A 25,845-nucleotide genomic window follows, 5' to 3' on the forward strand; every position below is an offset into this window, starting at 1 on the left:
GTCTGTCATAGTTGACGTGTACCTATGATGAAAATTACAGGCCTCTCTCATCTTTTTAAGTGGGAGAACTTGCACAATTGGTGGCTGACTAAATACTTTTTTTCCCCACTGATGTAATAATCACAGACGAGTGTCACCGCTCGGAACGTCTGCTCGCCGTCTGCAGCCCTGCCAGCAGTCTGTGCAGCTTCACATAGCCTACACTAAAGCAGGAAGAAAGATTAGATGGGACACATTTATTGTAAACACTGTGCTTGTGTCACTGTTTTGGAGACAACATTACCCATATCTAAGTTTCGAAAGATGGAAGTTTTACTCCACAGAACCCCTGTTTTCAAAATGTAATGGTTTGTTGGTCATTAATGGTTGATTGATTTCTTATAATAATAATATGCCATTTAGCAGACGCTTTTATCCAAAGCGACTTACAGTCATGCGTGCATACATCTTTACATATGGGTGGTTCCGGGGATCAAACCCACTACCCTGGCGTTACAAGCGCCATGCTCTACCAATTGAGCTACAGAGGACCACATTTCTTGCCAGGTAAAGCACTCTGACTCAATGTTGAGAAAGTGACAGAAAGGTAGAGGTGGACGTGGCTGTCTGTAAAGTTGACGATGTCAGATACAGTGGCTTCAGAAAGAATTCATACCTCTTGACTTAATCCATATTTTGTTGTGTTACAGCCTGAATTCAAAATGGATGTAATATTTATTTGTCTCTCCCATCTACACACAATACCCCATAATGACAAAGTGAAAACATGTTTTTAGAAATGTTTGTAAATGTTTTGAAAATGAAATACAGAAATATCTAATTTACATAACTATTCACACCCCTGAATACATGTTTGAATTACCTTAGGCAGCGATTACAGCTGTGAATTGTTCTGGGTAAGTCTCTAAGAGCTTTGCACACATGGATTGTACAATATTTGCACATTATTATTTTTAAAATTCTTCAAGCTCTTTCAAGTTGGTTGTTGATCATTGATAGACAGCCATTTCAAGTCTTGCCATAGATTTTCAAGCCGATTTAAGTCAAAACTGTGACTAGGCCACTCAGGAACATTCGATGTCATCTTGGTAAGCAACTCCAGGGTATATTTCGCCTTGTGTTTAGGTTATTTCCATGCTGAAAGGTGAATTTGTCTCCCAGTATCTGTTGGAAAGCAGACTGAACCTGGTTCAGCTGGTTTAGCTCTATTCTGTTTCTTTTTATCCCCCCCAAAGAAATATTCAACTCCCTAGTCCTTGCCGATGACAGGCATACCCGTAACATGATGCAGCCACCACCATGCTTGAAAATATGAAGAGTGGTACTCAGTGATATTTTGTGTCAGATGTGCCCCAAACATAACGCGTTGTATTCAGGACATAAAGTTCCTTTCTTATCCCAATTTTTTGCAGTTTTACTTTAGTGCCTTATTGCAAACAGGATGCACGTTTTGGAATATTTTTATTCAGTACAGGCTTCCTTCTTTTCACTCTGTCATTTAGGTTAGTATTGTGGTGTAACTACAATGTTGTTGATCCAGCCTCAGGTTTCTCCTATCACAGCCATTAAACTCTGTAACTGTTTAAAAGTCACCACTGGCCTCATGGTGAAATCCCTGAGGGGTTTCTTTCCTCTCCGGCAATTGAGTTAGGAAGGATGCTTGTATCTTTGTAGTGACTTGGTGTATTGATACAACATCCAAAGTGTAATTAATAACTTCACCATGCTCAAAGGGATGTTCAGTGTCTGCTTTTTTATTTTTTGCGAGGCATTGGAAAACCTCCCTGGTCTTTGTGGTTGAATCTGTGTTCGAAATTCACTGCTCGACTGAGATATAGATAATTGTATGTGTGGGGTACAGAGATGAGGTAGTCATTCAAAAATCATGTTAAACACTATTATTGCACACAGAGTGAGTCCATGCAACTTAATATGTGACTTGTTAAGCAAATTTGTGCTCCTGAACTTATTTAGGCTTGCCCTAACAAAGGGGTTGAATACTTATTGACTCAAGACATTTCAGCTTTAAATTTTTTATTAATTTGTACACATTTCTAAAAACATAATTCCACTTTGACATTATAGGGTATTGTGTGTAGGCCAGTGACACACAATCTCAATTTAATCAATTTTCAATTCAGGATGTAACACAACAAAATGTGGAAAAAGTCAAGGGTGTGAATAATTTCTGAAGGCTCTGAATGGTCACATCCAGGACACTAACTCCTCTCCCTTTCTCTTTTCTCTCTCTCATCTGCTCCCTCTCTACTTTCTTCTTCTCTCCTTGTTGGGACTATTTGAAAGGCAGCAGCCTCCGAATGTGAAGGTAAATGGGACAGCTGAAGTTGGAGAATAAGCTGTCTTTAAATCCATCACTTTTAAGTGTATAGAGACCCGAAAACACACACACATACACACCCCCTGCACTTGTTTCATAGTTGCACAGATTGAGACATGTATAGTATGTGTTGCTGGTACAAATTCGCTATCACTAACCCCAATAGCCTTTTGAAAATGATTGCCTTTTGATTTTTTAAGCTTCTCCCAAATAGATTCCTGCTGTCAGAGACGTGGCTGATGTTTTTCTCAGGCACTGTATGTGGTGTTTTTCATCTTATTAAAAACAGACAGGCTTTAGCAAAGCTTTTGTGACGGCGCTGATCCCCTTGGGAGGTTTGTCAGTTGGCTATTGATACCACCGGGTAAGTTTGCAATTAAACAGTTGTTGTTGCAGTGTTTTGTCACAGGGATGATTACGTTTTAGTCATTTAGCAGACGCTCTTGTCCAGAGCGACTTACAGGAGCAATTAGGGTTATGTGCCTTGCTCAAGGGCACATCGACAGATTTTTCACCTAGGCGGCTCGGGGATTAGAACCAGCGCCCTTTCAATTACTGGCACAATGCTCTTAACCACTAAGCTACCTGCTGCTACCTGATGTGTGGCTGATTGAGATATTTGGAACCGTAAATATCCGAGCCACCTCCGGTCGGCTGTATTTATAGGCCACAATCAGCTATGGATTAAATCTGGTCAAAACAATAGCTTCAATAAAGTAATGGATCAGAGATGAGGCCTGCTGGAATCCCATTAGGCCTGCTGTTGCCTCATCTCCCTCCAGGGAACAAAAACACAGGTCAGGCCCACGGCGGAACAGCTCCGCTGAAATTAGTTCCATGGCTTTCTCTGCCACACGGTGTGGCTTAGATCAGAGGCCTGTTTCTGACACTGGGAGTGAGGAAGTGCTTTGTTTCCGTCCGATACGTGGTGTTTAAAGGATTAAGCGGCGGCTTTGGAGAAGCTCGCCTTTCTTTGAGGTCTCTGATTGCTTTAAAGCCCCATCCGTCTACAGATCCATTGTTTTAGGGCCCGGGGACCAGAACAGGCCACCTTGTCCTTCCAAAGTCAAGAGGAAAGAAACTTAATAAAAAAGTCTGCTTGCCAAAACCTCAGTGAATTCCTGATGAGGGAAAGAATGCAGCAGGAAAAGAAGCCACATTCCCGTTCTTTCTATTTTTTCCCTCACTCCTTCCCATTTTTGATAAACACGAATACTTCCCTGTGCCCTACCTCCCTCCTCTTCTTCACTCAGCTCCTCATTCACTTGCACAGTTCTGGCAGAGACGAGGAGAACCATGAAATCCCTCATGTCCAGACCTCTGGCAGAGAGAGATGTTGAAAAAGAAGTAATTACACTTTCATTTGAGATCTCAGTAATATTTCATCCACTGATAGTTTGTTTATCCATTGTTGGAACGTTTAATCTGTTTTACTGACCTGTGTCTTTCTGAGTGTAACAGGGTAAGTAGGATAGGGTGTGTGAGGGCTTGTGCAGAGTGATTGACTGAAACTGGGCCTGTATATTTATTTCTATTCCCCAGCCTATTGGTTTAGAGTGTTGCAGAGGAAATGTCTTGTTACGGAGCTTCAGAGATGTTAAGCAGACTGCTGTTTGTTTTTCCTCGTGATTAATGTCAATTGATTAACTCTGGTTGGGGGCTGTGGAGCAGAGATGGTTAGATCTACAGCTGCAGATAGGACTGAATGATCTGGCAGCAATCGTCTCATCTCTGTTTGTCAGATCTGGGTTTGGAGTGTCTCCATTGAGCAGAGAGAGAGAGAGAGAGAGAGAGAGAGAGAGAGAGAGAGAGAGAGAGAGAGAGAGAGAGAGAGAGAGAGAGAGAGAGAGAGAGAGAGAGAGAGAGAGAGAGAGAGAGAGAGAGAGAGAGAGAGAGAGAGAGAGAGAGAGAGAGAGAGAGAGAGAGAGAGAGAGAGAGAGAGAGAGAGAGAGAGAGAGAGAGAGAGAGAGAGAGAGAGAGAGAGAGAGAGAGAGAGAGAGAGAGAGAGAGAGAGAGAGATTGTGAGTGTAATATTTACTGTTCACTTTTGATTATCCATTTCACTTTTGATTATCCATTTCACTTTTGATTATCCATTTCACTTTTGATTATCCATTTCACTTTTGATTATCCATTTCACTTGCTTTGGCAATGTAAACATATGTTTCCCATGCCAATAAAGCCCCTTGAATTGAATTGCGAGAGAGAGAGCTAGAGAGAGAAAGAGGGGGTTTCTGCGCTGTCCTTCTATCTAGTCTTATGTTGATTAAATCATTTAATAGTTTGGCAGCTCCACTGCATGTATTTCTTCCTAGTCTTCCCTCACTGTATTGTGGAACTAATTGGGAGTGAGAGGTGAGTTGAAGTACACACACACATTTCGCCTCTCACCCCACATGAGTTCCAATGTGTGGTCAATAGATTATCTGCCTGTCATCGAGACTGCTCAGTTACCTGGCAACCTCCATTGTTCCAGTGGGAGTGTCTCCAGACAGAGGAGAGAGGAGGGGGGCTGATAACATTCCAGGACATTCCATTGAGGACTCAGGTGCCACCCTCTGCCAGGCTCATAGCTCTGTAGTGTGTGTGTGCTGAAAAACAAGTGTGCTGGTGCGCTGTGCTCTCTGAGCCTTGAAGGTAAAAACCACACAACCACATCCATTGAGGCCTGTCTGCCTGAACTTCTTAGTCATAGGGACATGTGCAGGTTTGAGGATGAAGACAAGGGAGCTAAGCTTCTAAAAAACACTCTCTGCAATATACAGTGCCTTCCACATTTTGTTGTTTTACAGCCTGAATTCAAATGGATTCAATTGAGATTTTGTGTCACTGGCCTACACACAATACCCCATAATGTCAAAGTGGATTTATGTTTTTAGAAATGTGTACAAATTAATAAAAAATGAAACGCTGAAATGTCTTGAGTCAATAAGTATTCAACCACTTTGTTATTGTCACGATCGTTATTAGACACGGACCAAGGCGCAGCTTGATATGCATACATACTTTATTTTAAGTACACAACACGAACGAAAACAACAAAACAAACGATACGTGAAGTCCTGGGTTGAACACAAACCTTCCGGAACAAGATCCCTAAGTATGGTTCCCAATCAGAGACAACGAGCCACAGCTGCCTCTGATTGGGAACCACACCGGCCAACATAGAAATACACGAACTAGAACATGAACATAGAAAACACAACACAGACACTACACACCCTGGCTCAACTTTTAAGAGTCCCCAGAGCCAGGGCGTGACAGTACCCCCCCCCCAAAGGCGCGGACTGCGACCGCGCCAACCAAACTCAAGAGGGTAGGGGCTGGGTGGGCATTCCGCCTCGGAGGCGGATCCGGCTCCGGGCGTGACCACCACTCTCTCGCTACCCCCCCCCCCCGTAGCGCCCCTGGTCTGGTCTGGCCCCGCTGACCGGAGCTGGACTGGACACCGGTGGAGCGGATTGCTCAGGCTCCGGTGTGGAGCAGCTGACCGGTGCCTGGAACAGGCACGGGCTGTGCCGGACTGACGACGCGCACCACTGGCTTGGTGCGGGGAGCAGGAACGGGCCGGACCGGGCTGACGACGCGCACCCCTGGCTTGGTGCGGGGAGCAGGAACAGGCCGGACCGGGCTGACGACGCGCACAACTGGCTTGGTGCTGGGAGCAGGAACATGCCGGACCGGGCTGGCGACGCGCACCACTGGCTTGGTGCGGGGAGCAGGAACAGGCCGGACCGGGCTGGCGACGCGCACCACTGGCTTGGTGCGCGGGAGCAGGAACAGGCCGGACCGGGCTGGCGACGCGCACCACTGGCTTGGTGCGGGAGCAGGAACAGGCCGGACCGGGCTGGCGACGCGCACCACTGGCTTGGTGCGGGGAGCAGGAACAGGCCGGACCGGGCTGGCGACGCGCACCACTGGCTTGGTGCGGGGAGCAGGAACAGGCCGGACCGGGCTGGCGACGCGCCCCACAGGCTTGGTGCGGGGAGCAGGAACAGGCCGGACCGGGCTGGCGACGCGCACCACTGGCTTGGTGTGGGGAGCAGGAACAGGCCGGATCGGGCTGGCGACGCGCACCACTAACTTAGTGCGGGGAGCAGGAACGGGTTGGGCCGTACTGGGAACACGCACCACTAACTTAGTGCGGGGAGCAGGAACGGGTTGGGCCGTACTGGGAACACGCACCACTAACTTAGTGCGGGGAGCAGGAACGGGTTGGGCCGTACTGGGAACACGCACCACTAACTTAGTGCAGGGAGCAGGAACGGGTTGGGCCGTACTGGGAACACGCACCACTAACTTAGTGCGGGGAGCAGGAACGGGCCGGGCCGGACTGGGAACACGCACCACTGGCTTAGTGCGAGGGAGCAGGAACGGGTCGGGCCGTACTGGGAACACGCACCACTAACTTAGTGCGGGGAGCAGGAACGGGTTGGGCCGTACTGGGAACACGCACCACTAACTTAGTGCGGGGAGCAGGAAAGGGCCGGACCGTACTGGGAACACACACCACTGGCCTTGTGCGGGAAGCAGGAATGGGTCGGGCCGTACTGGGAACACACACCACTGGCTTAGTGCGGGGATCAGGAACGGGCCGGACCGGACTGGTGACACACACCACTTGCTTGGTGCGAGGAGCGGGACTGGGTTTCCTCATAAACCTCCGCTCCCTCTGCTGCCTACTCAGTTCCTCTCGCCGTGCCTCTACACTCTCCTTCTCCCTTATCGCCTCCAGTAGCTCCTCCCTCTGACCAATTAACCTCCTTCTCCCTCATGACCAATAGCCCCCGTAACCTGGTGGCCTCCTCTCCTATTTTGCAGATACGCCCTGTCGCTGCCTCCTGCTGCCTAGCCTGAGTACGAGGAGTTGGCTCTGCTCTACCTCTAGGCTCCGCCAACCTCCCTTCCAGCCCCCCAAACCTGGTGGCCTCCTCTCCTAATCCGCCGATACGTCCTGTAGCTGCCTCCAGCATCCCCGTCGTCCATGCCGTGTGCCCCCCCAAAAAAATGTTTTGGGGTTGCCTCTCGCCTGTCCGACGACGGCACTGTTGGCGCCGTACCTCCTCTCTCGCCAGGGCCTTAACTTTTGCCCATGGCCCTCTGCCCGCGAACATGTCCTCCCAAGACCACCATTCGCCCACCTGGGACATCGCCAACTTCTCCAGTTCCTTACCCAGCGTTTTCTCCTGAACACGCTGCTTGGTCCTGTTTTGGTGGGATCTTCTGTCACGATCGTTATTAGACACGGACCAAGGCGCAGCGTGATATGCATACATACTTTATTTTAAGTACACAACACGAACGAAAACAACAAAACAAACGATACGTGAAGTCCTGGGTTGAACACAAACCTTCCGGAACAAGATCCCACAATGAACTGTGCAAAACAGGCTGCCTAAGTATGGTTCCCAATCAGAGACAACGAGCCACAGCTGCCTCTGATTGGGAACCACCCCGGCCAACATAGAAATACACGAACTAGAACATGAACATAGAAAACACAACACAGACACTACACACCCTGGCTCAACTTTTAAGAGTCCCCAGAGCCAGGGCGTGACAGTTATGGCAAGCCTAAATAAGTTCAAGAGTAAACATTTGCTTAACAAGTCACATAATAAGTTGCATGGACTCACTCTGTGTGCAATAATAGTGTTTTTGAATGACTACCTCATTTCTGTACCCCACACATAAAATTACCACAAAGACCAGGGAGGTTTTCCAATGCCTCGCCAAGAAGGGCACCTATTGGTAAAAATAAAAAAGCAGACATTGAATATCCCTTTGAGCATGGTGATGTTATTAATTACACTTTGGATGGTGTATCAATACATTTACATTTACATTTACGTCATTTAGCAGACGCTCTTATCCAGAGCGACTTACAAATTGGTGCATTCACCTTATACACACATGCCTCCTGTTTGCAATAAGGCACTAAAGTAAAACTGCAAAACATGTGGCAAAGAAATTAACTTTAAGTCCAAAATCCTAGAGGAAAACCTGGTTCAGTCTGCTTTCCAACAGACACTGGGAGACAAATTCATCTTTCAGCAGGACAATAACCTAAAACCCAAGGCCAAATCTACACTGGAGTTGCTTACCAAGACAACATCGAATGTTCCTGAGTGGCCAAGTAACAGTTTTGAATTAAATCGGCTTGAAAATCTATGGCAAGACTTGAAAATGGCTGTCTAGCAATGATCAACAACCAACTTGAAAGAGCTTGAAGAATTTTAAAAAGAATAATGTGCAAATATTGTACAATCCAGGTATGCAAAGCTCTTAGAGACGTACCCAGAAAGACTCACAGCTGTAATCGCTGCCAATGGTGATTCTAACATGTATTGACTCAGGGGAGTGAATGCTTATGTAAATTAGGTATTTTTGTATTTCATTTTCACTAAATTTGCTAAAATGTCTAAAAACACATTTTCACTTAAAATTCTTGTTATTTCTAAATAGTTGTATGATGGCAATATCCATAAATAATTACTTTTATTAAATAGAGGAAAGGGAAATCTTTATTTCAAGACTACGTGTGAGTTCCTAGGTCAAGCCATGTGGGAACTAACATCTTAATTATCATGGGAAAGACATCGAAAAGACTCCTAGCACTGTGTTGTGCTCTACTGTTCTGTACTGTACTGTACTGAACTCTACTTTACTGTATCCTACTATGCTGTACTCTACTGTACTGTACTGAACTATACTATATTATATTTTACTGTATCCTACTGTGCTCTACTGTACTGTAATGTACTCTACTGTATCGTTCTGTAATCTACTGTACTGTACCGTTCTGTACTCTACTGTACCATTCTGTACTCTACTGTACTGTACTGAACTATACTATATTATATTTTACTGTATCCTACTGTGCTCTACTGTACTGTAATGTACTCTACTGTATCGTTCTGTAATCTACTGTACTGTACCGTTCTGTACTCTACTGTACCATTCTGTACTCTACTGTACCGTTTTGTACTCTACTGTACTCTGCTGTGCTCTACTGTGCTGTACTGTGTTGTCCAAACGTGTAAAACATAGACGTCTATGATTGGTTCAGATTTGGTCTGGTCCGGACCTGAATCACGCGACGCCGACTGAGAGTCAACAACATTCACACAAACACACACATGCACACGCACACACCTGTTCCTGTTTGAAAAAGCATTTCTTCTTTTCAACAAAAATGTAGTTCACCTAAATGTTTACAGCTTTACTTTTTTCACCGTATCAAAATATTACATTTTCATCCAAATATCAGATGGTTACTGTTGTTGGTTTTTATGAACCATTGATATGATGATTTGAATGGAGTAAGAACTACAATGTCAAAGCAAATATTCAACTATGTTTAATTTATTATTTTATTTGTGTATTTATACTAGATATAAATGCTTTTTATTATGTTAGATAGCAATACTGTTCAATAAATAAAGGCTTTACTTTTTTTCAAATAAAGGATTTACTTTTTCTAAAACATTGTAAATTGTTTAAATTGTTTTTGAAAAACAAATGACAAACATCATGACAACCAGCCCCCCATACTGTGTGACAAAAACCCTGGGATGTGTTTAATAACTGTGTTTAATAGCTGTGTTTAATAGCTGTGTTTAATGGCTTATAACTCCATGTTGGAATAAGATATGAGGGCAAAAATTATCCCTATTTCAACCCAATATTTCTCCTAATATTGAAAATATTATTGTACAATATTTAATATATTAGTAAAAAGTGTGACAACCAACACGGTCTACTCTACATGTTGTGATTCAATAACGACTTGTTTTATGATTTTCCAATATGCAGCATGACACATTGGGCAGAGCAGATAGGATAGAAAGGTTAGCACAGGAAATGGAGCTGTCTACTTAGTCATGATACAGAGGTTTCAAGTGCCTGCAGACGACCAACATATCTGAAACTACATCTGCATGTCTCCTTGTGCTATTGAGCTACAGTAGCAGTTCATGTATAAAAGGCACTTCTGGATTATCTTTGGTATCACTCAGCAACTCGTTAAACTCACGTTGAAATAGCACTCCACCATGAACAATCTGGTATTTGTTCATTATCCTTGCTTCCCTGTTGTCCTCCATGGTGGGATTCTAGACATGCCAACTGTGCTTGAACCTCTGTTTGCTGAATGCTTTGGCAGGATTCCTTGAAGACATACCCCAGAATGATGTCTGTCATTATGAATTCAGATCATTCAAACAAAGGAGGAATTGTACTATTCAAAATTGGATGGCGTGGCTTCCTAGGGAGTGACAGTCGCTATACAGAACGATTCAATGACAAGTTGATGTTTTTATACATTTTCCATCTATAACTGCAGCTCATGCCTAAAGCCAGTTTTTAGGAAGAAAAACTATTATGTCACTGAGCAATGCGAGACTGTTGTAGTTTGTTCTTTATCACGGCACTACTGTGACAGGAAAAATACATGTTTATATGGGGAAAGTGCTGTGTTATGCACACAGCTGCTAGCGATGTGGAATGCAGCACCTTTTATTGCCAAGCCATGAAAGATGTCATAGTTTGGCTTAGCTTCATTTAGTTTTATTGGCGTCAAAGCTGCAGATTTTAACATAATGGAATAGAAGTTGTATAAAAAATCACCTCACTCAAAGTAATTAAGCACCATAGCCCTCCCCTCATCTTTTGAAATGTTGAATGGGAGACCCATAAACAAAATATCTTTGTACTTTCCTCCTAATACAAATTCAAGATCTCATCTAGTGACCCTTTGAGACAAATTGATAACAATCTTCCATCTGGTGTTATATGAAAAACAGTGGAAAACTAGATAGATTCTATCCATTTAGACGTCCTGCTGGTTATGGTTTGACCTGACCGGGTTGACCCATATACTTTTTTTATTTATATTTATTTATAGGGGACAATGCACATTAATCAACATAAATATTACAATAATGCAACATCCATGTAAATGTGCCTGGGTTAGCCAAAAGCTAATTTGCACCCATAGTCCCAGGGCAGGTAAGTGCATGTAACGATCCCGGCAGTCTGAGTCGGGTCCTGTCTGGTGACTAGTGTTTTTGTTCGTAGTCTCCAGTTTCCCGAGGGTTCGGGAACGCTCCGGGGAGCTCTCTGGTTTTCCGCACCTGCATCCCATCAGCAATCTGCACACCTGGTCCTCATCATCACCCTTCTTAGGCTCTGGCCAAACATCCAGTTCCTGCCGGATCGTTAGCCATGAACATCACACGTCCGGAACCTTCACCCCACCTCTGCCTGATGGTCGGCGGCTGCCGAGCCATCACTGGACCTAGAACTGCACCCCCAACAACTCATCCACGCCGCCCGCTCTGTCCCTGGATTATTCTGCACCTTTTTGTATCTAAATAAACCCTCACCTTCGTTCAACTCTCCTTGTCCTGGTCTGCTTCTGGGTTCTGGCTGAGGGAACTGTGACAGAACGATCCGGCCAATAATGAACCCAGCGGACCTGGACTCTGTTCGCCATGCCATTACCCAGCAGGAGAAGATGTTGGGCCATCATAGCATGGTACTACAGGAGATCGCGTTGTCAGTTCGGAACCTTTCTACCGGCCTGACGGAGGTCCAGAACCAACGCCAGTGTCCGGTGGAGGACCCACTACCGGTTTCACCCATCTCGCCTGTCGCTTCTGAAGTTGTGTCCCTCCGTGAGCCCAAGGTTCCGACGCCGGATAAATATGAGGGGGAGCTGGGAAGATGCCGTTCCTTCCTTATGCAGTGTGGATTAGTGTTCGATCTACAGCCCTACTCTTATGCCACAGACAAGGCTAGGATAGCCTTTGTGATTGAGTTGCTGCGGGGTCGAGCGCTGGAGTGGGCTTCAGCCGTTTGGGAACGACAGGATCCCTGCATGGCTTCATACCAGGGGTTCACGGCCGAGATGAGGAAGCTCTTCGACCATTCCGTCCGAGGGAGGGACGCAGCTAGGCGCCTGTTTTCTCTTCACCAAGGAACTCGCAGCGTGGCCGACTTCGTGATCGAGTTCAAGACGTTGGCTGTGGAGAGTGGGTGGAACGAGGAGTCTTTGCAAGCGGCCTTTTACCAGGGTCTGTCGGAGCAGCTCAAGGATGAGTTGATCTCCTATCCGGAGCCTAGTGACCTGGACAGCTTGGTAGCCTTGTCTATTCGGGTGGATAATCGAGTCCGAGAGCGAAGGAGGGAGAAGCAATGGGGTCCGTCCAATCGATCAGCTTCTCAGTTCCCAGTCGGGTCGGGTGGTGGACCAGAACACGTCGATCATTCTCCACCACAAAGGATTAGTGGAGAGGACCTCTCTCCCGATTCTGAACCCATGCAAGTGGGGCGGCACGGGTTAACCAAGGAGGAGCGTCAACATAGACGTAAGACCAACTGCTGCCTCTACTGTGGTCGCTCGGGACATTACATCTCCACTTGTTCCCGGCAGTCGTCAAACTGCCCGGCTCGCTAAAGTTGGGAGGACTTTTAGCGAGCCAGTTTCAACCTCTCAGTACCTCTGTCAGACCCCGCTTCCCGGCTACCCTTGTGAACAGGAATCAGAGCTTAGCGCTTAACGCTTTTATCGATTCAGGTGCCGATGGAAGCTTTCTTGATGCCGAAGTTGGTGGAACAGCTGGGGCTTTCCAAGGAGCAATTGCGGAAGCCATTGAAGCGACCACTCTGAACGGCAGTAGTCTGGCACGTATCACGATGAGGACTGAGCCGGTTAAGATGCGGTTGTCGGGGAATCATTCTGAGATGATTTCATTTTTCATTCTGCCGTCTTCCCATGTTCCTCTGGTCCTTGGATACCCCTGGCTGAAGGAACACAATCCCACGTTCGATTGGGTGACGGGCAAGGTAACGAGTTGGAGCCTTGATTGTCATGCTAACTGTCTCAAGACTGCCTGCCCCCATTCGGTTCCCAGTCAGGTGATTGAGGCTAAACCCCCAGATTTGTCCCTGGTTCCCGAGACATATCACGATTTGGGGGAAGTTTTCAGTAAGCAGAAGGCTCTGTCACTTCCTCCCCACCGACCTTATGATTGTGCCATCAACCTGGTCCCTGGAGCTGTCTACCCCAAGGGAAGGTTATACAGTATCTCCCGACCTGAACGTGAGGCGTTGGAGACCTACATCAAGGAGTCCCTAGCTGCGGGTCTCGTTCGTCCTCGTCATCACCCCCTGGGGGCAGGATTCTTCTTTGTGGGTAAGAAGGATGGCTCTCTTCGACCGTGTATTGATTATCGGGGGTTGAATGACATCACGGTCAAGAACAAGTATCCCCTGCCCTTGATGAGTTCTGCCTTCGACTCCTTACAGGGTGCTACGGTGTTCACCAAGCTAGACCCTACGCAATGCGTATCACCTGGTCCGGATCAGAGAGGGGGACGAGTGGTTGACGGGTTTCAATACACCGATGGGTCACTTGAGTATCAGGTGATGCCGTTTGGACTGACCAATGCTCCAGCGGTATTCCAGAGTATGGTGAACGACGTCCTGAGAGATATGATCGGTCTCTTCGTGTTTGTTTACCTGGATGACATTCTGATCTTCTCGAAGGAACCTTCCGACCACGTCCAGCATGTCCGGCAGGTTCTGCAGCGATTGTTGGAGAATCGCCTGTTCGTGAAGGCCGAGAAGTGCGAGTTTCACGCCCACACGACATCCTTTCTCGGGTACATCATCTCCAGGGGTGAGATTAGGATGGATCAGGAGAAGGTTAGAGCGGTTCTGGAATGGGCCCAGCCCGGTACGAGATTGCAGCTCCAGAGATTTTTGGGGTTTGCGAATTTCTACCGCAGATTCATCCGGGATTACAGCCGTGTGGCCGCTCCATTAACTGCCTTGACTTCCAGTATCAGGACCTTCAAGTGGAATCCGGAGGCGGATCGAGCGTTTCTGGATTTGAAGAGGCGATTCACCAACGCACCGATTCTCTCTCAACCGGACACGGCCCGTCAGTTCGTCGTTGAAGTGGACGCATCTGATGTGGGAGTTGGCGCCATCCTGTCGCAGCGATGCTCCACGGACAGTAAACTCCATCCCTGCGCCTACTACTCTCGCCGCCTTTCGCCTGCAGAGAGGAATTACGATGTGGGTAACCGGGAGCTTCTCGCGGTGAAACTTGCCTTGGAGGAGTGGCGCCACTGGTTGGAGGGGGCGGAGCAACCGTTTATTGTCTGGACTGACCACAAGAATCTTGCTTACGTGCAATCGGCTAAACGTCTCAACTCCCCGGCAGGCCAGGTGGGCGTTGTTTTTCGGACGATTCAAGTTTGCCCTGACGTTCCGACCTGGATCTAAGAACGGCAAGGCGGACGCCTTGTCCCGGATGTTCTCCAAGACGGAGGAGAGTGGGTCCAAGACCGAGACAATTCTCCCCCGGAACTGCGTCGTGGGAGCAGTCATGTGGAAGATTGAGGAGGAGGTGCTGGCGGCCCTTCGGACTCAGCCCGGTCCCGTAACGGTCCACCCGGTCGGTTGTTTGTGCCTGAGTCGGTTCGTCCTGCTGTCCTCAAATGGTCCCACGCCAGCAAGATGGCTTGTCACCCTGGCGTGGCTCGGACAATGGCGTTTCTTCGCAGACGTTTTTGGTGGCCTGCCATGGCCGAGGATACTCGGGGTTTTTGTTGCTGCCTGTCCAGTGTGTGCGCAGAATAAGAGTACCAATCGGCCCAGCTCTGGACTACTTCACCCCCTTCCTATTCCCCGGCGTCCATGGTCGCATCTGGCCCTGGACTTCGTCACGGGGTTGCCCGCTTCTGAGGGGAACACGGTCGTTCTGACTATCGTGGACAGATTCAGCAAGTTCGCCCACTTTGTGCCTATTGCCAAGCTTCCCTCTGCCTCGGAGACGTCCGAGATCCTGGTTAGGGGAGGTTTTCAGGGTCCACGGTTTGCCCAGTGATATCGTTTCCGACCGTGGCCCTCAGTTTACCTCTGCTGTCTGGAAGTCCTTCTGTTTGGCCATTGGAGCTACAGTCAGTCTCACATCTGGTTTTCACCCCCAATCCAATGGTCAGGCGGAGAGAGCCAACCAGAAGATGGAATCCACGCTACGCTGTCTGGTCTCTTCCAACCCCACCTCCTGGGTCTCTCAGTTGCCTTGGGTTGAGTATGCCCACAATACTCTCCCTACATCTGCCACTGGGATGTCTCCCTTCCAGTGCCTGTATGGCTACCAACCTCCCCTGTTCCCTTCTCAGGAGAAGGGAGCTCTCAGTGCCTTCTGTTCAGGCCCATATTACGTCGTTGCCACCGGACCTGGCATCGGGCCAGAAAGGCACTCCTTAGAGGTTCGGACCGGTATCAGCTCCAGGCGAATCGTCGCCGGATCCCCGCTCCCACCTATACCATCGGAGATAGGGTTTGGTTGGCCACACGGGATCTTCCGTTACGGACTGAGTCTAGGAAGTTGTTACCGAAGTTCATTGGTCCGTTTGTGGTGGAGAAGGTGATCAATCCGGTGGCAGTTCGACTCAAACTACCGAGGACGCTCAGAGTCCATCCCACCTTTCATGTCTCCTGCCTCAAGCCTGTCTTCCTCAGTCCTCTGTTGCCTCCTCCGCCTCCTCCTCCTCCTCCTCGGATGATCGGAGGTGGTCCTGCCTACACGGTGCGTCGCATCATGGATTCCAGACGGCGGGGCCGGGGTTTCCAGTACCTCGTGGACTGGGAGGGGTATGGTCCTGAAGAGAGGAGTTGGATTCCGCGGCGACAGGTCCCTAGATGCTGACCTCATCAGCGACTTCTACCGTCTCCATCCTGGCGCTCCGGGAGTCCGCCCGGTGGCGTTCGCCGGAGGGGGGGTACTGTAACGATCCCGGCAGTCTGAGTCGGGTCCTGTCTGGTGACTAGTGTTTTTGTTCGTAGTCTCCAGTTTCCCGAGGGTTCGGGAACGCTCCGGGGAGCTCTCTGGTTTTCCGCACCTGCATCCCATCAGCAATCTGCACACCTGGTCCTCATCATCACCCTTCTTAGGCTCTGGCCAAACATCCAGTTCCTGCCGGATCGTTAGCCATGAACATCACACGTCCGGAACCTTCACCCCACCTCTGCCTGATGGTCGGCGGCTGCCGAGCCATCACTGGACCTAGAACTGCACCCCCAACAACTCATCCACGCCGCCCGCTCTGTCCCTGGATTATTCTGCACCTTTTTGTATCTAAATAAACCCTCACCTTCGTTCAACTCTCCTTGTCCTGGTCTGCTTCTGGGTTCTGGCTGAGGGAACTGTGACAGTGCAATTACACAGCCACAATACAAATACTCACTAAAACAATACAAAATACAAATACATTACATCCAATAATATATCATTCTAACAACAACAACAACACTATTATCAACTGTCGTCTGACATATGAGGAACCACAGATAACTCATATGTACAGGTTTGGATAGATTTAAGCCAGTTTTTCAATTTCAATTTAAAAGTACAATAATCAGTGCAGTTTACTTGGGTTGACCTCACTGGATTAGACCACCAGATCACCCTCTAGTTTCCATGGTTGCAGCCCAAACACAAAGATTAGGCTTGTTAGGGCTAGAGATTGGTGTGGAGTGACAGGATACAGTGTTAGGACAGTTTCTAAGTCTAACAAACTCTCGCCTCCCACACCCTTCACCATGCCTGAGCTGGTTAAGGACTCATCTCCTATCCTTAAAATTGATTCTAGCTTGCATTCTCTATTGCTGTTTTGCTAACTGTGTTTTCCCATTACTTCCTGCTCGCTCTGCTTGTGCTGCCAAACGGAGGATGACCTCATGCAGAGGGGGAAGTGGGGCTGGAGACGTACCCTCTAGGTCCTGCAGGAGGACTGGGAACCAGCGGGAGGAGAGGTACAGGACCAGTGGAGGCTGATGAGGGGAGGACGGCTCATCATAATGGGTGGAACAGAGCAAATGGAATGGCATCAAACACATAGAAACCATGTGTTTGATACCACTCCATTTATTCCACTCCAGCCATTACCGCGAGCCCATCCTCCCCAATGAAGGTGCCACCAACCTCCTGTGAGGGAGAGACAAGGAGAAAGGCACAGAAAGAGAGTGGGGAGAAAGGGAGAGAGGGATCAAGTGATTTATTCGAGGCTGTACATTAAAGCGTCACATGAGAGGTTAATTGTATGATGTGGAAAAGACATAGGCCTACATCAAAACGAATGAGAATCCAAATAAAAGTTTAGAAAACTAATTTCATTGTGGACTTTATGATAATGGATGAAACGAAGACCGAGGGAGTGAGGTAGAATTTTACAAGGGCAGAGAAACTGAGAAACGAAGAGAGAGTACAACTATATAGACAGATGGGGAGGACTTTGACAAGAAAAGGACGGAGGGGGAGTAATACATATAACTGAATGATAAAAGACAACCATAAAATACTGGAGTGCTGGAGAGTGAGCGCAGAAAGGGGACATTGCTTGTGATCACAGCTTACCACTCTAAAAGAATTACACACTGGAGGCTCTGAATTCCAAGGAGTACATTGAGAATTGTGAATGACAGCGGGCTCAGGCAGCCATTGTTATGAAAGGTTCATTCTACTGTTGTGAGGCCCAGATCACTGGCTTGAATCTGAAGCCAATTATCGGATTAAAGAGTACAGAGAAACCCCTGTGATCTTCTTAATAATCCCTGTTTGCTTGGAGAACTGTCGTGGGGCCGGGCTGAGCGATTACACAAGCTCTGATCCCCTGGGCCTACCACGGTGGCACTACATGGGCAAAGAGAGAGAGTGTGTGTGTGTGTGTGTTTGTTTGTCCTGCTGCACACTGACCATGCCAGAGGTAGCTAATAACCTACCTATGACAGACATGATGTGTAGATTTACAATGCTCTTTGTATGAGAGCTCTACCGTTACCATAAAAGGCTCTTGTGATACTGTAATCTCTGTCAAATCTTATAGAACTCACCTCTGTTTGCCCATAAGGAAAAGCGTATAGGGTATGAGCAGGGTGTGTGTACAGTATGGATGTGCAGGCTTTGTCTTGTGCCTACCACGGCAGACCATTTCCATGGAAATGTGAGGTATGCCTACTCACACATACCCAGCGTGAACTCACTCATCTGGAATCTTTACTGTTTCCTCCTGGCTGAATCCGCTTTGCCTCAAACTCTGACTGCCATAAGTAATAAAACATATTAGCAAAACCTAAACAAACACTAAACAGTCAAGTTAGGCAAACACCAACGTAATCGCTTGTTAGCGATGACTTATAACATAATAGTAAATGCTTTCTAAAATATAATTCACATTTCTCCTCTATCCCAGTTTAGGGGAAGAGAGAGGAGCCACAAGGCCACTGACCCCCAGGACCTGTGTGTGGAGACAGGGTTCTTTAAAGGGAGATGTTTTCAACATTTTACAAGACCAAAACGTTTTTACAAAGCGCCCTCCTCTGCGTGAGTCTCTCTCTCCTGGGTGAGGCGTGAATCCCAGGTCGGGGCAGGAACAACCGCTCCACTGTACTCCTGGTGGGAGTCAGTCCGGAGACCGGATTCCTGCAGAATTCCTGACCAGGAGCCTGTTTTTACAGCATCTCATTAGGGCCTCCTAATTACACACGCTGAAAGAGAGGTGGAACCTGAGGAAAGTGGGAAAGTAGACAATGCTCAGAAAAATCCCAAATCTCATTGGAATATGATTAATGGTTCAAATTGGCCTGTTGATGCTCAATGTTGTATAAAATGTATGACTGTAGAGACAATCCCAGAGAGGCAGGCATGTGTGAGAGGGAAAACTGGCCTGAAGAACAAAAAAAAGGAGACGAGGGAAACAGAGGAATCTTAGTAGTTTTGATGCCAAACACACACAGAGGAAATCTCTCTCTCCCTTGCTCTCTCCTGCTGTGACACAGTTCATGTTTGCCCAAAGTCAGAGTGATACCATCAGTGGAGACAGCTTGGCTGCAGCCTGACACATTTACACCTACAGGACTGTTTCTACCAACAAGATATAAGACCCCTTCATCATCATTCCCAGTTTAATGTGGCTTCTATTACCAAGCAAACTCCTGTAATTGACCATAACTTTGGCCTCAATGCCCTGTTATCTCAACATATCCCTGGAGCTCTAGGAGAGAAGATGGATGCATCAGAAAAACCATATATCACCAACACAGACTGCTGGTCGCTTGTTAATGTGAAAAACTCATGAATCTATCATCTCATATTCCTACTCCTTGAGGCGTAAGCCAAGCTGTGATGAGCCATGCCAAAATAGTTCAAGGATGGGTGATAAGAGGCCAAAGTGTAAACCTTTGCTAGGTATGTGTGACATTCACAGTGAGGACGCATACAGACCCACTTGGGGACAACAGCAGACACATTGTTTTGAGAGAGCTCGAGTTGTGTCCTTGCTGGTAGATTCCACAGCTTTCCAGAAAGTGTCTGTGAGTGTCTCTGTTTCAGTGCCAGTGGAGGGGCACTGGGAGAATGATCTGGGACGTGGGTTTAAACAATCCACACGTCCACATAGGGCCTAAGGATACCCCCCAAAAACATAAAGTCAGGAGGTAAATCTGACTGGGATGTGGGCAGGGAATGGATGAACACCGCCATCACTACCACAACATGTCCAAACATCTCTGGAATTCCTCTGCCTGCCTGTGGGCTATAACCACTCCACTAATAAGGATAAATATGTCTCCGTTCAGGTGAGTTTCATCTAATCATATGATGGAAAACGGTGCAGATGGAGAAGTTGGATGGCAGCCATTGCAACCCATACCTTAATTACTGTGTTTTGTTGAGTTAGGGATAATCCATGTGGACTACTGGAAACTGCTTGCATTAGATATACAATAGCCTACATTGTAGCCTGCTTAGTAAGTCCATGGCTGTTGCTTTTTTTAGAACTGTATCAGGAACTAAGAATTTTAAGAGCCTTTTGCAATTTGTATTTTTCAGCATCTCTTTGGCTCTAAATGGCAGGTGGCATTTGATATAGCCTCAGGCTATTCACGTTTGATTCACTCCCAATCCCAGTGCCAAGGTCTACTCCTGACAGGATAAAAAAGTTAACAGTTTCACTTGGACACAAGGATCTTGACCTGAGGGCATCAGAATGTTTCTGCCAGTACCCATCTTCACTCTCACCATCCTAAACGCAGATTTGTCCAGCTGAGACATGTTACGATTTTTGTGTACGGCAGGGGCGCTAGGACCGTGAGGGAGAGCGTCTCTAAACGTATTTTCAGTAACATTTTCAGAAAGTTATTTGTAAGCGCCTTTGAGCCGAACAGCGGTTGAAGCTACTCACACGGACGGACAGTGACATTGAGTAGGAATGAATACAACCCTATAGTTGACTCTCATCAATAAACTTTGCTTGGACCGAATTGATTTCGACACGTTATCAAAGTGGCGCCTTGCTCTCTGCGGGACTGTGAAGAGAGAGAGAGATAACGTTACCTGTCACACTGAAGCGATGGGAGAAATCTGGAGAATTGAGATGCCCGGTAGTTTTGAAGGGGGCGAAAACGTGAATTGGATTTAAACACAGATTCTAACTGTTTAACAAAAAGGTACAGTATGACAATCTAAGTAGCCTAATAATTTTTTAATCATTATTTTGAATATAGTTATAACTGGTTTGTTACCAGGAGGCTACATTGTAACATCACTTTTTTTGTCCTGGGAAATCTGTAATGTTGTTTTCCACTACTGTAATTGTTAAACATTAACTTTTGCCCCCCTCCCTCAGCCCAGCCCCACTGCATTTTTCAGTATGTTCAGTATACTGCCTCCCAGCACTATTCTGCAGTATTGGTGAATCGCAATAGTGACAGGGCAAGGTAAACATCATCTGTTGTCTTTGGGGTCTAACAACAACCCAAGGAGTGGACACGGGACAATACTACATTCACTCATGAATGACAAAAGACCCAGTGAGGGGGTTTTCAGGACAAAGCTCTGGCCCTGGGAAGCAGGTTGTTCTCAGAATTCCAGAGCCTTCACTCAAGGGTCAAAGATGAGATGAAGAATGCCGATGACAGCATTCAGGTGTACAGAGATCCATTATTCAAATGTTTATGTGCCTTAGTAGCTTATATAGGTGCATTGGTGCTTGTTAGCCTCTTAGGATCCCTCAGAGGGCTATTTGTATTTATAATGGATCCCCATTAGCTGCTGCCACTCTTCCTGGGGTTCAGCAGGCAGTTATACAATTTTAAAAGCATTACAATACATTCACAACAGATTTCACAACACATTAAGTGTGTGCCCTCAGGCCACTACTCTACTACCACATATCTACAACACAAAATCCATGTGTACGTGTGTGTATAGTGCGTATGTTATCATGTGTGTGTATGCATGTGTCTGTGCCTGTGTTTGTACCTCTTCACAGTCCCCGCTGTTCCATAAGGTAAATCTAATTTTACTGCTTGCATGAGTTACTTGATGTGGAATAGAGTTCCGTTTAGTCATGGCTCTATGTAGTTCTGGTATTGTACCCTCTCAGAGGGCTATAATCATCAGCTTTGCTTGTCAGAAATGGGATCTATGTAGAAATGGGGAAGATTGTTTCATTCAAATTGCCATGCCAAAGGAAATTGACTGGAATTGAAGTGCATTTGAAATGACTCTGATGCAAGGTGTTGACAGAGTTAGTGGAGGTCCAGTGCCTTAGAGAGGATTCAAAAAGGCTTTAAGGCTGTTTGGCTCTATAATGTGTTAGAGCTGGAGGATCTTTTTAATGTGGGGATCAGTTTACTGTTGTGTACTTTGGGACTTACAGTGGAGGGTCAACCAAACCAAACTCACCCCTCCGCAGACTATTGGAAAATGGAATAAAGATTCACCATGATATTTCTTGACATATATTATTCATTATTTTGGGTCCCTCATCAAATGCTTGCTGATTATAGGTTAGTGTGGTTAGATGTGTGATTATTTTTGATACTCTATCCGTTTTCCCCAATTAAAGCTAATCTGTCTCAGACCTTGGAAACTATCAATGTTACAGTCTATACAGACTTTAATAGCCTTAGAATTGGACAATCGTGTTAAGTCCTCTCTGACATTGTGTTTGTAATAATGTCCTTGCAAATTGAAAGGAAGCCAATAAAAGATGGCTAAATGTAGATGTTTAATGTGGAGGGGATCAGAGACCAGGGTGTGGTGACTGCTGTTTTTAACAGCATAGCAGTGTAGGTCAGAGTAACCCCTAAAATGGAGTCCCTAGGCTACATCTATTCAAGACATGAGCACCTTTGAGTAACTGTATCTTCTTTGTCTATGATGATAGACTAGGATGATACAGTTGTGTGGCGGGAATCGCCTGTTTCCGCCCTCGCCCTTCCCCTGCCTCGCTTTGTGTAGAAATGCCTGTCCGTACACCAATGCCTCTTGTTCCACTTTAAACTCCATGTATACCTGGCGCTAACATGGGTCATGTGTCCTGATCTTGTCTTGATCTTGTCCGTTTTACACTTATAAGATCTGATCAAAATCAGTTCATAATGCGTCTTTTAATCGTTTACGCCTATCTGAAAATGTGTGCACAATAAGAATGTGGACATTATCTGGACACAGGATGCATGTTAGCACCAGGTATAAACAGGTCTTTAGACACCTGCTCTCTTCTACGCCACTAGAGCCTGAGTCCATAGTTTTCAGACCTATCGAGTTCGCCCTGGACCCTGAGCCTGCCTAGCACACTCATACATACGAAGGTAGTTAATGTTTGACAGCAGACACCACCTTGCCCCAGAGCCTTATCATAAATATAATTTGAGAAGCCCTTTTCTTTCTGCAGAGCAAACTGGAATACACGTCCCGTCCCCTTCAGTCTGACCTATCCTCCCACACATACACAACACAGTAGCCAAGATTCAAAACTTTATGATACAAGTTCATTTGCAGAAAAATAGGCTGTGTAACCATACGCAGTGTCATATTTTCCACAACGACTGATATCCAATGTGTGCCCCAACACCTACTTTCCTTCTGTACTCTTGTCTTGTGTACATAACCAGATGGCTTTCTCCTGGGGCTTGTATAGCAAACCTCTCTTTGAGCACTAAGACCACCAGCAGAACTGACATTTTAATGCTTGTCAGACCCTTGTAGCGTGGTTTAAAATGACAGGAACAAGAGCTGCATTGTAACCTCTTCAAAGAAATGAAAATTCAGACCTGCATTGCAACATGAGCCTGCGTTAGCTGATCCCGCGTGTATGGGCTCTGAGCTAGGGGATTTGGAATCCACGTGTCAGACTGAGAGTGGACTGATTTTATGGGGGATTATGGGTTGTGAGTGTTTGTGAATGATTTACTTCAATCGGGTAGACAAGCCAGTAAAGCCAGTGTTCTCCACAACGTTGTGTTTCATCAGTGATTATCTGTTTTTAAGCATCATTAATCAAACAAGGTTTCTGCAAAGTCCATGAAGTTCCTAGTTCATCTATACCCTTCCATTCCTCAAGGATAAGTAGATTCCTTTTTTTTTGTCTTTTGTGTATTGTTGTGGAATGTACTTTAAATGTTTTATGTGTTTTTCATTTCAGTGTTTTGCTCAATGACCATGTCTCCACATCCAAACTCTGGCCTGGCTCATCTCTCCATCTTAGCCCTGCTCCTCCCCTTCACTCTATCATCCCGAGCTCCCCCTCACCACCTCCCCTCACTGGTGCCCCATGCACCCCTGCCCCTCTCCCGCTCTCGCTTCAGTTCCCAGACTCAACTGGACTTCACCACTCACTGCAATGCCAGCTGCTACAAGGGAGAGCAAGAGAGCAGGCGAGAGCACTTGACTGAGCAGCTGGCCTTCGAGACGCTCTACGCAGACGGTTCTCGTACCCTCACCACTGTGGATGTGGAGGATGATTATGAGGGCACCATCAGTCCTGCCATTCAACCTCCACCAACGAGAGGACGTAGAGTTACAAGTAGGCACAGGCGTCAGAAACGACAGATCTACGGGGCTGATGGGCGCTTCAACATCCGCGGTGACCACTTCCTGTTGGACTACCCATTCTCCACAGCTGTGAGGATCTCCACCGGCTGCACCGGGGTCCTAGTATCTCGACGCCATGTCCTGACCGCCGCCCACTGTGTGCATGATGGGAAGGATTACGTCAAGGGAGCCCGTAAGCTGAGGGTAGGTTTCCTGACTCCTCCGTACATCAACGGCACCAAGCCCAGCCAGACCCCCACCAAGAAGCCCCTGGTGCGCTGGGTCCGGGTCAAACGCACCCGTGTCCCCAAGGGCTGGATCCAGGGCCCCCAGGAGGTCAGTATGGACTTTGACTACGCCCTCCTGGAGCTGCGCTGGCCTCACCGCCGGCCCTTCATGCGTCTGTCTGTGGCTCCCTCCTCTGACGACCTGGCAGGGAAACGCATCCACTTCTCTGGGTTTGACAGTGACAGGCCTGGGGAGCTGGTCTACCGCTTCTGTCCTGTAGAGGACGAGTCTAACGACCTGATCTACCAGCACTGTGACGCCCGGCCGGGGGCCAGCGGCTCGGGGGTGTACGGCCGCGTGTGGGACACGACTCTGGAACGCTGGGAGAGGAAAGTCATCGGCATCTTCTCTGGACACCAGTGGCTGGAGATTGATGGGGAGAACCGCGACTACAATGTGGCTGTGAGATTCACCCCGCTGAAGTTTGCCCAGATCTGTTACTGGGTGCATGGGAACCGAGTGGACTGTAGTCAGGACTGAGAGAAAGGGAGGGGAGGGGGGGCCTAAAAGGAGGCTATGAAGCCCATGACTGATAACTAATTAAAGTAAGCACAAAATCCCTTAAAGGCGATGTGGAGAGAAAATGACTCCCCAACTCATTCTATAAAGGGTAAGCGTGAAACTGGATTTAATCCTAATAAAGATAAAAAAAATCTACAATACCATCGAAGAAAACAGGACTGCTAAACCTTCACGGGCTGTAACAGGTTTTCCTCAGAGGTGTCAACCACTGTGACTAGGAGCCTTGCTGTTTTATAACTATGGTAGGAGCCATTAACTTTCTACTATGGAAGAGTATTGAACAGCTTTAGCCAATGGAGCAAGTACTGGACTTATTTTCTTTAGATATACTCACCCATTGTTCTCTATAATACTGTGGCTGCATGCTATTCAACATTTAGGATCAAATGTGTGGGTGTGGAGTTGATTTTACAAAGAGATGTGGGGAGGGGACGGTTTATTTGTTTAGGTAATGTCACTTAAGGATGTGAATGATTTGAGTACAGGAACTTCTCATTCTGGGTTAGAAAGACATACTCATTCCCAATGATCCACAGAGGCATACCTAGCCACACTGACAAGATACAGAGCCTCAATACACCAAACATGTCAAAAAGGGTCAAAGGTATCGATGGTGAAATCAATGAAAGTCCAATTCTGAAAACCTAAGGGAGTGTCTTACTCTGAAAGCTTGCAGCATAAACAACTTGCGTTCAAGCGGGTTAGGGGAGAAAATGTTGGTGATATTTTTTTATGCCTATTTTAATAAATGAAGAGATTTATCATAAATGCTTGTGTCAGTTATGGAAAGCAACAGCTATTC

General features: G+C 46.9%; 1 protein-coding gene across 2 annotated transcripts; it reads left to right on the forward strand.

Moving 5' to 3' along the window:
* The first annotated feature begins 20,358 nt into the window (after positions 1-20,358).
* Positions 20,359-25,811, forward strand: LOC121542814 (serine protease 23-like). 2 transcript variants are annotated; one of them, XM_045207739.1, is made up of 3 exons: positions 20,359-20,860; positions 21,040-21,338; positions 23,845-25,811. In XM_045207739.1, exon 3 carries the CDS (start codon positions 23,856-23,858, stop codon positions 24,999-25,001), a length of 1,146 nt encoding a protein of 381 aa, XP_045063674.1. In that variant the 5' UTR covers positions 20,359-20,860; positions 21,040-21,338; positions 23,845-23,855; the 3' UTR covers positions 25,002-25,811. The 2 variants fall into 2 exon arrangements, with proteins under 2 accessions (XP_045063674.1, XP_045063673.1); XM_045207738.1 differs by lacking the exon at positions 21,040-21,338 and having other exon boundaries at positions 20,362-20,860.
* The last annotated feature ends 34 nt before the right edge of the window (positions 25,812-25,845 follow it).

The sequence above is a fragment of the Coregonus clupeaformis genome, chromosome 3 (genome assembly GCF_020615455.1).
Source record: "Coregonus clupeaformis isolate EN_2021a chromosome 3, ASM2061545v1, whole genome shotgun sequence".
In the NCBI taxonomy this organism is placed as follows: domain Eukaryota; kingdom Metazoa; phylum Chordata; class Actinopteri; order Salmoniformes; family Salmonidae; genus Coregonus; species Coregonus clupeaformis.

What these genes read in the sequence shown, in the direction of transcription:
- LOC121542814 (XM_045207739.1), top strand. Translation starts at nt 23,856, where the DNA reads ATGACCATGTCTCCACATCCAAACTCTGGCCTGGCTCATCTCTCCATC.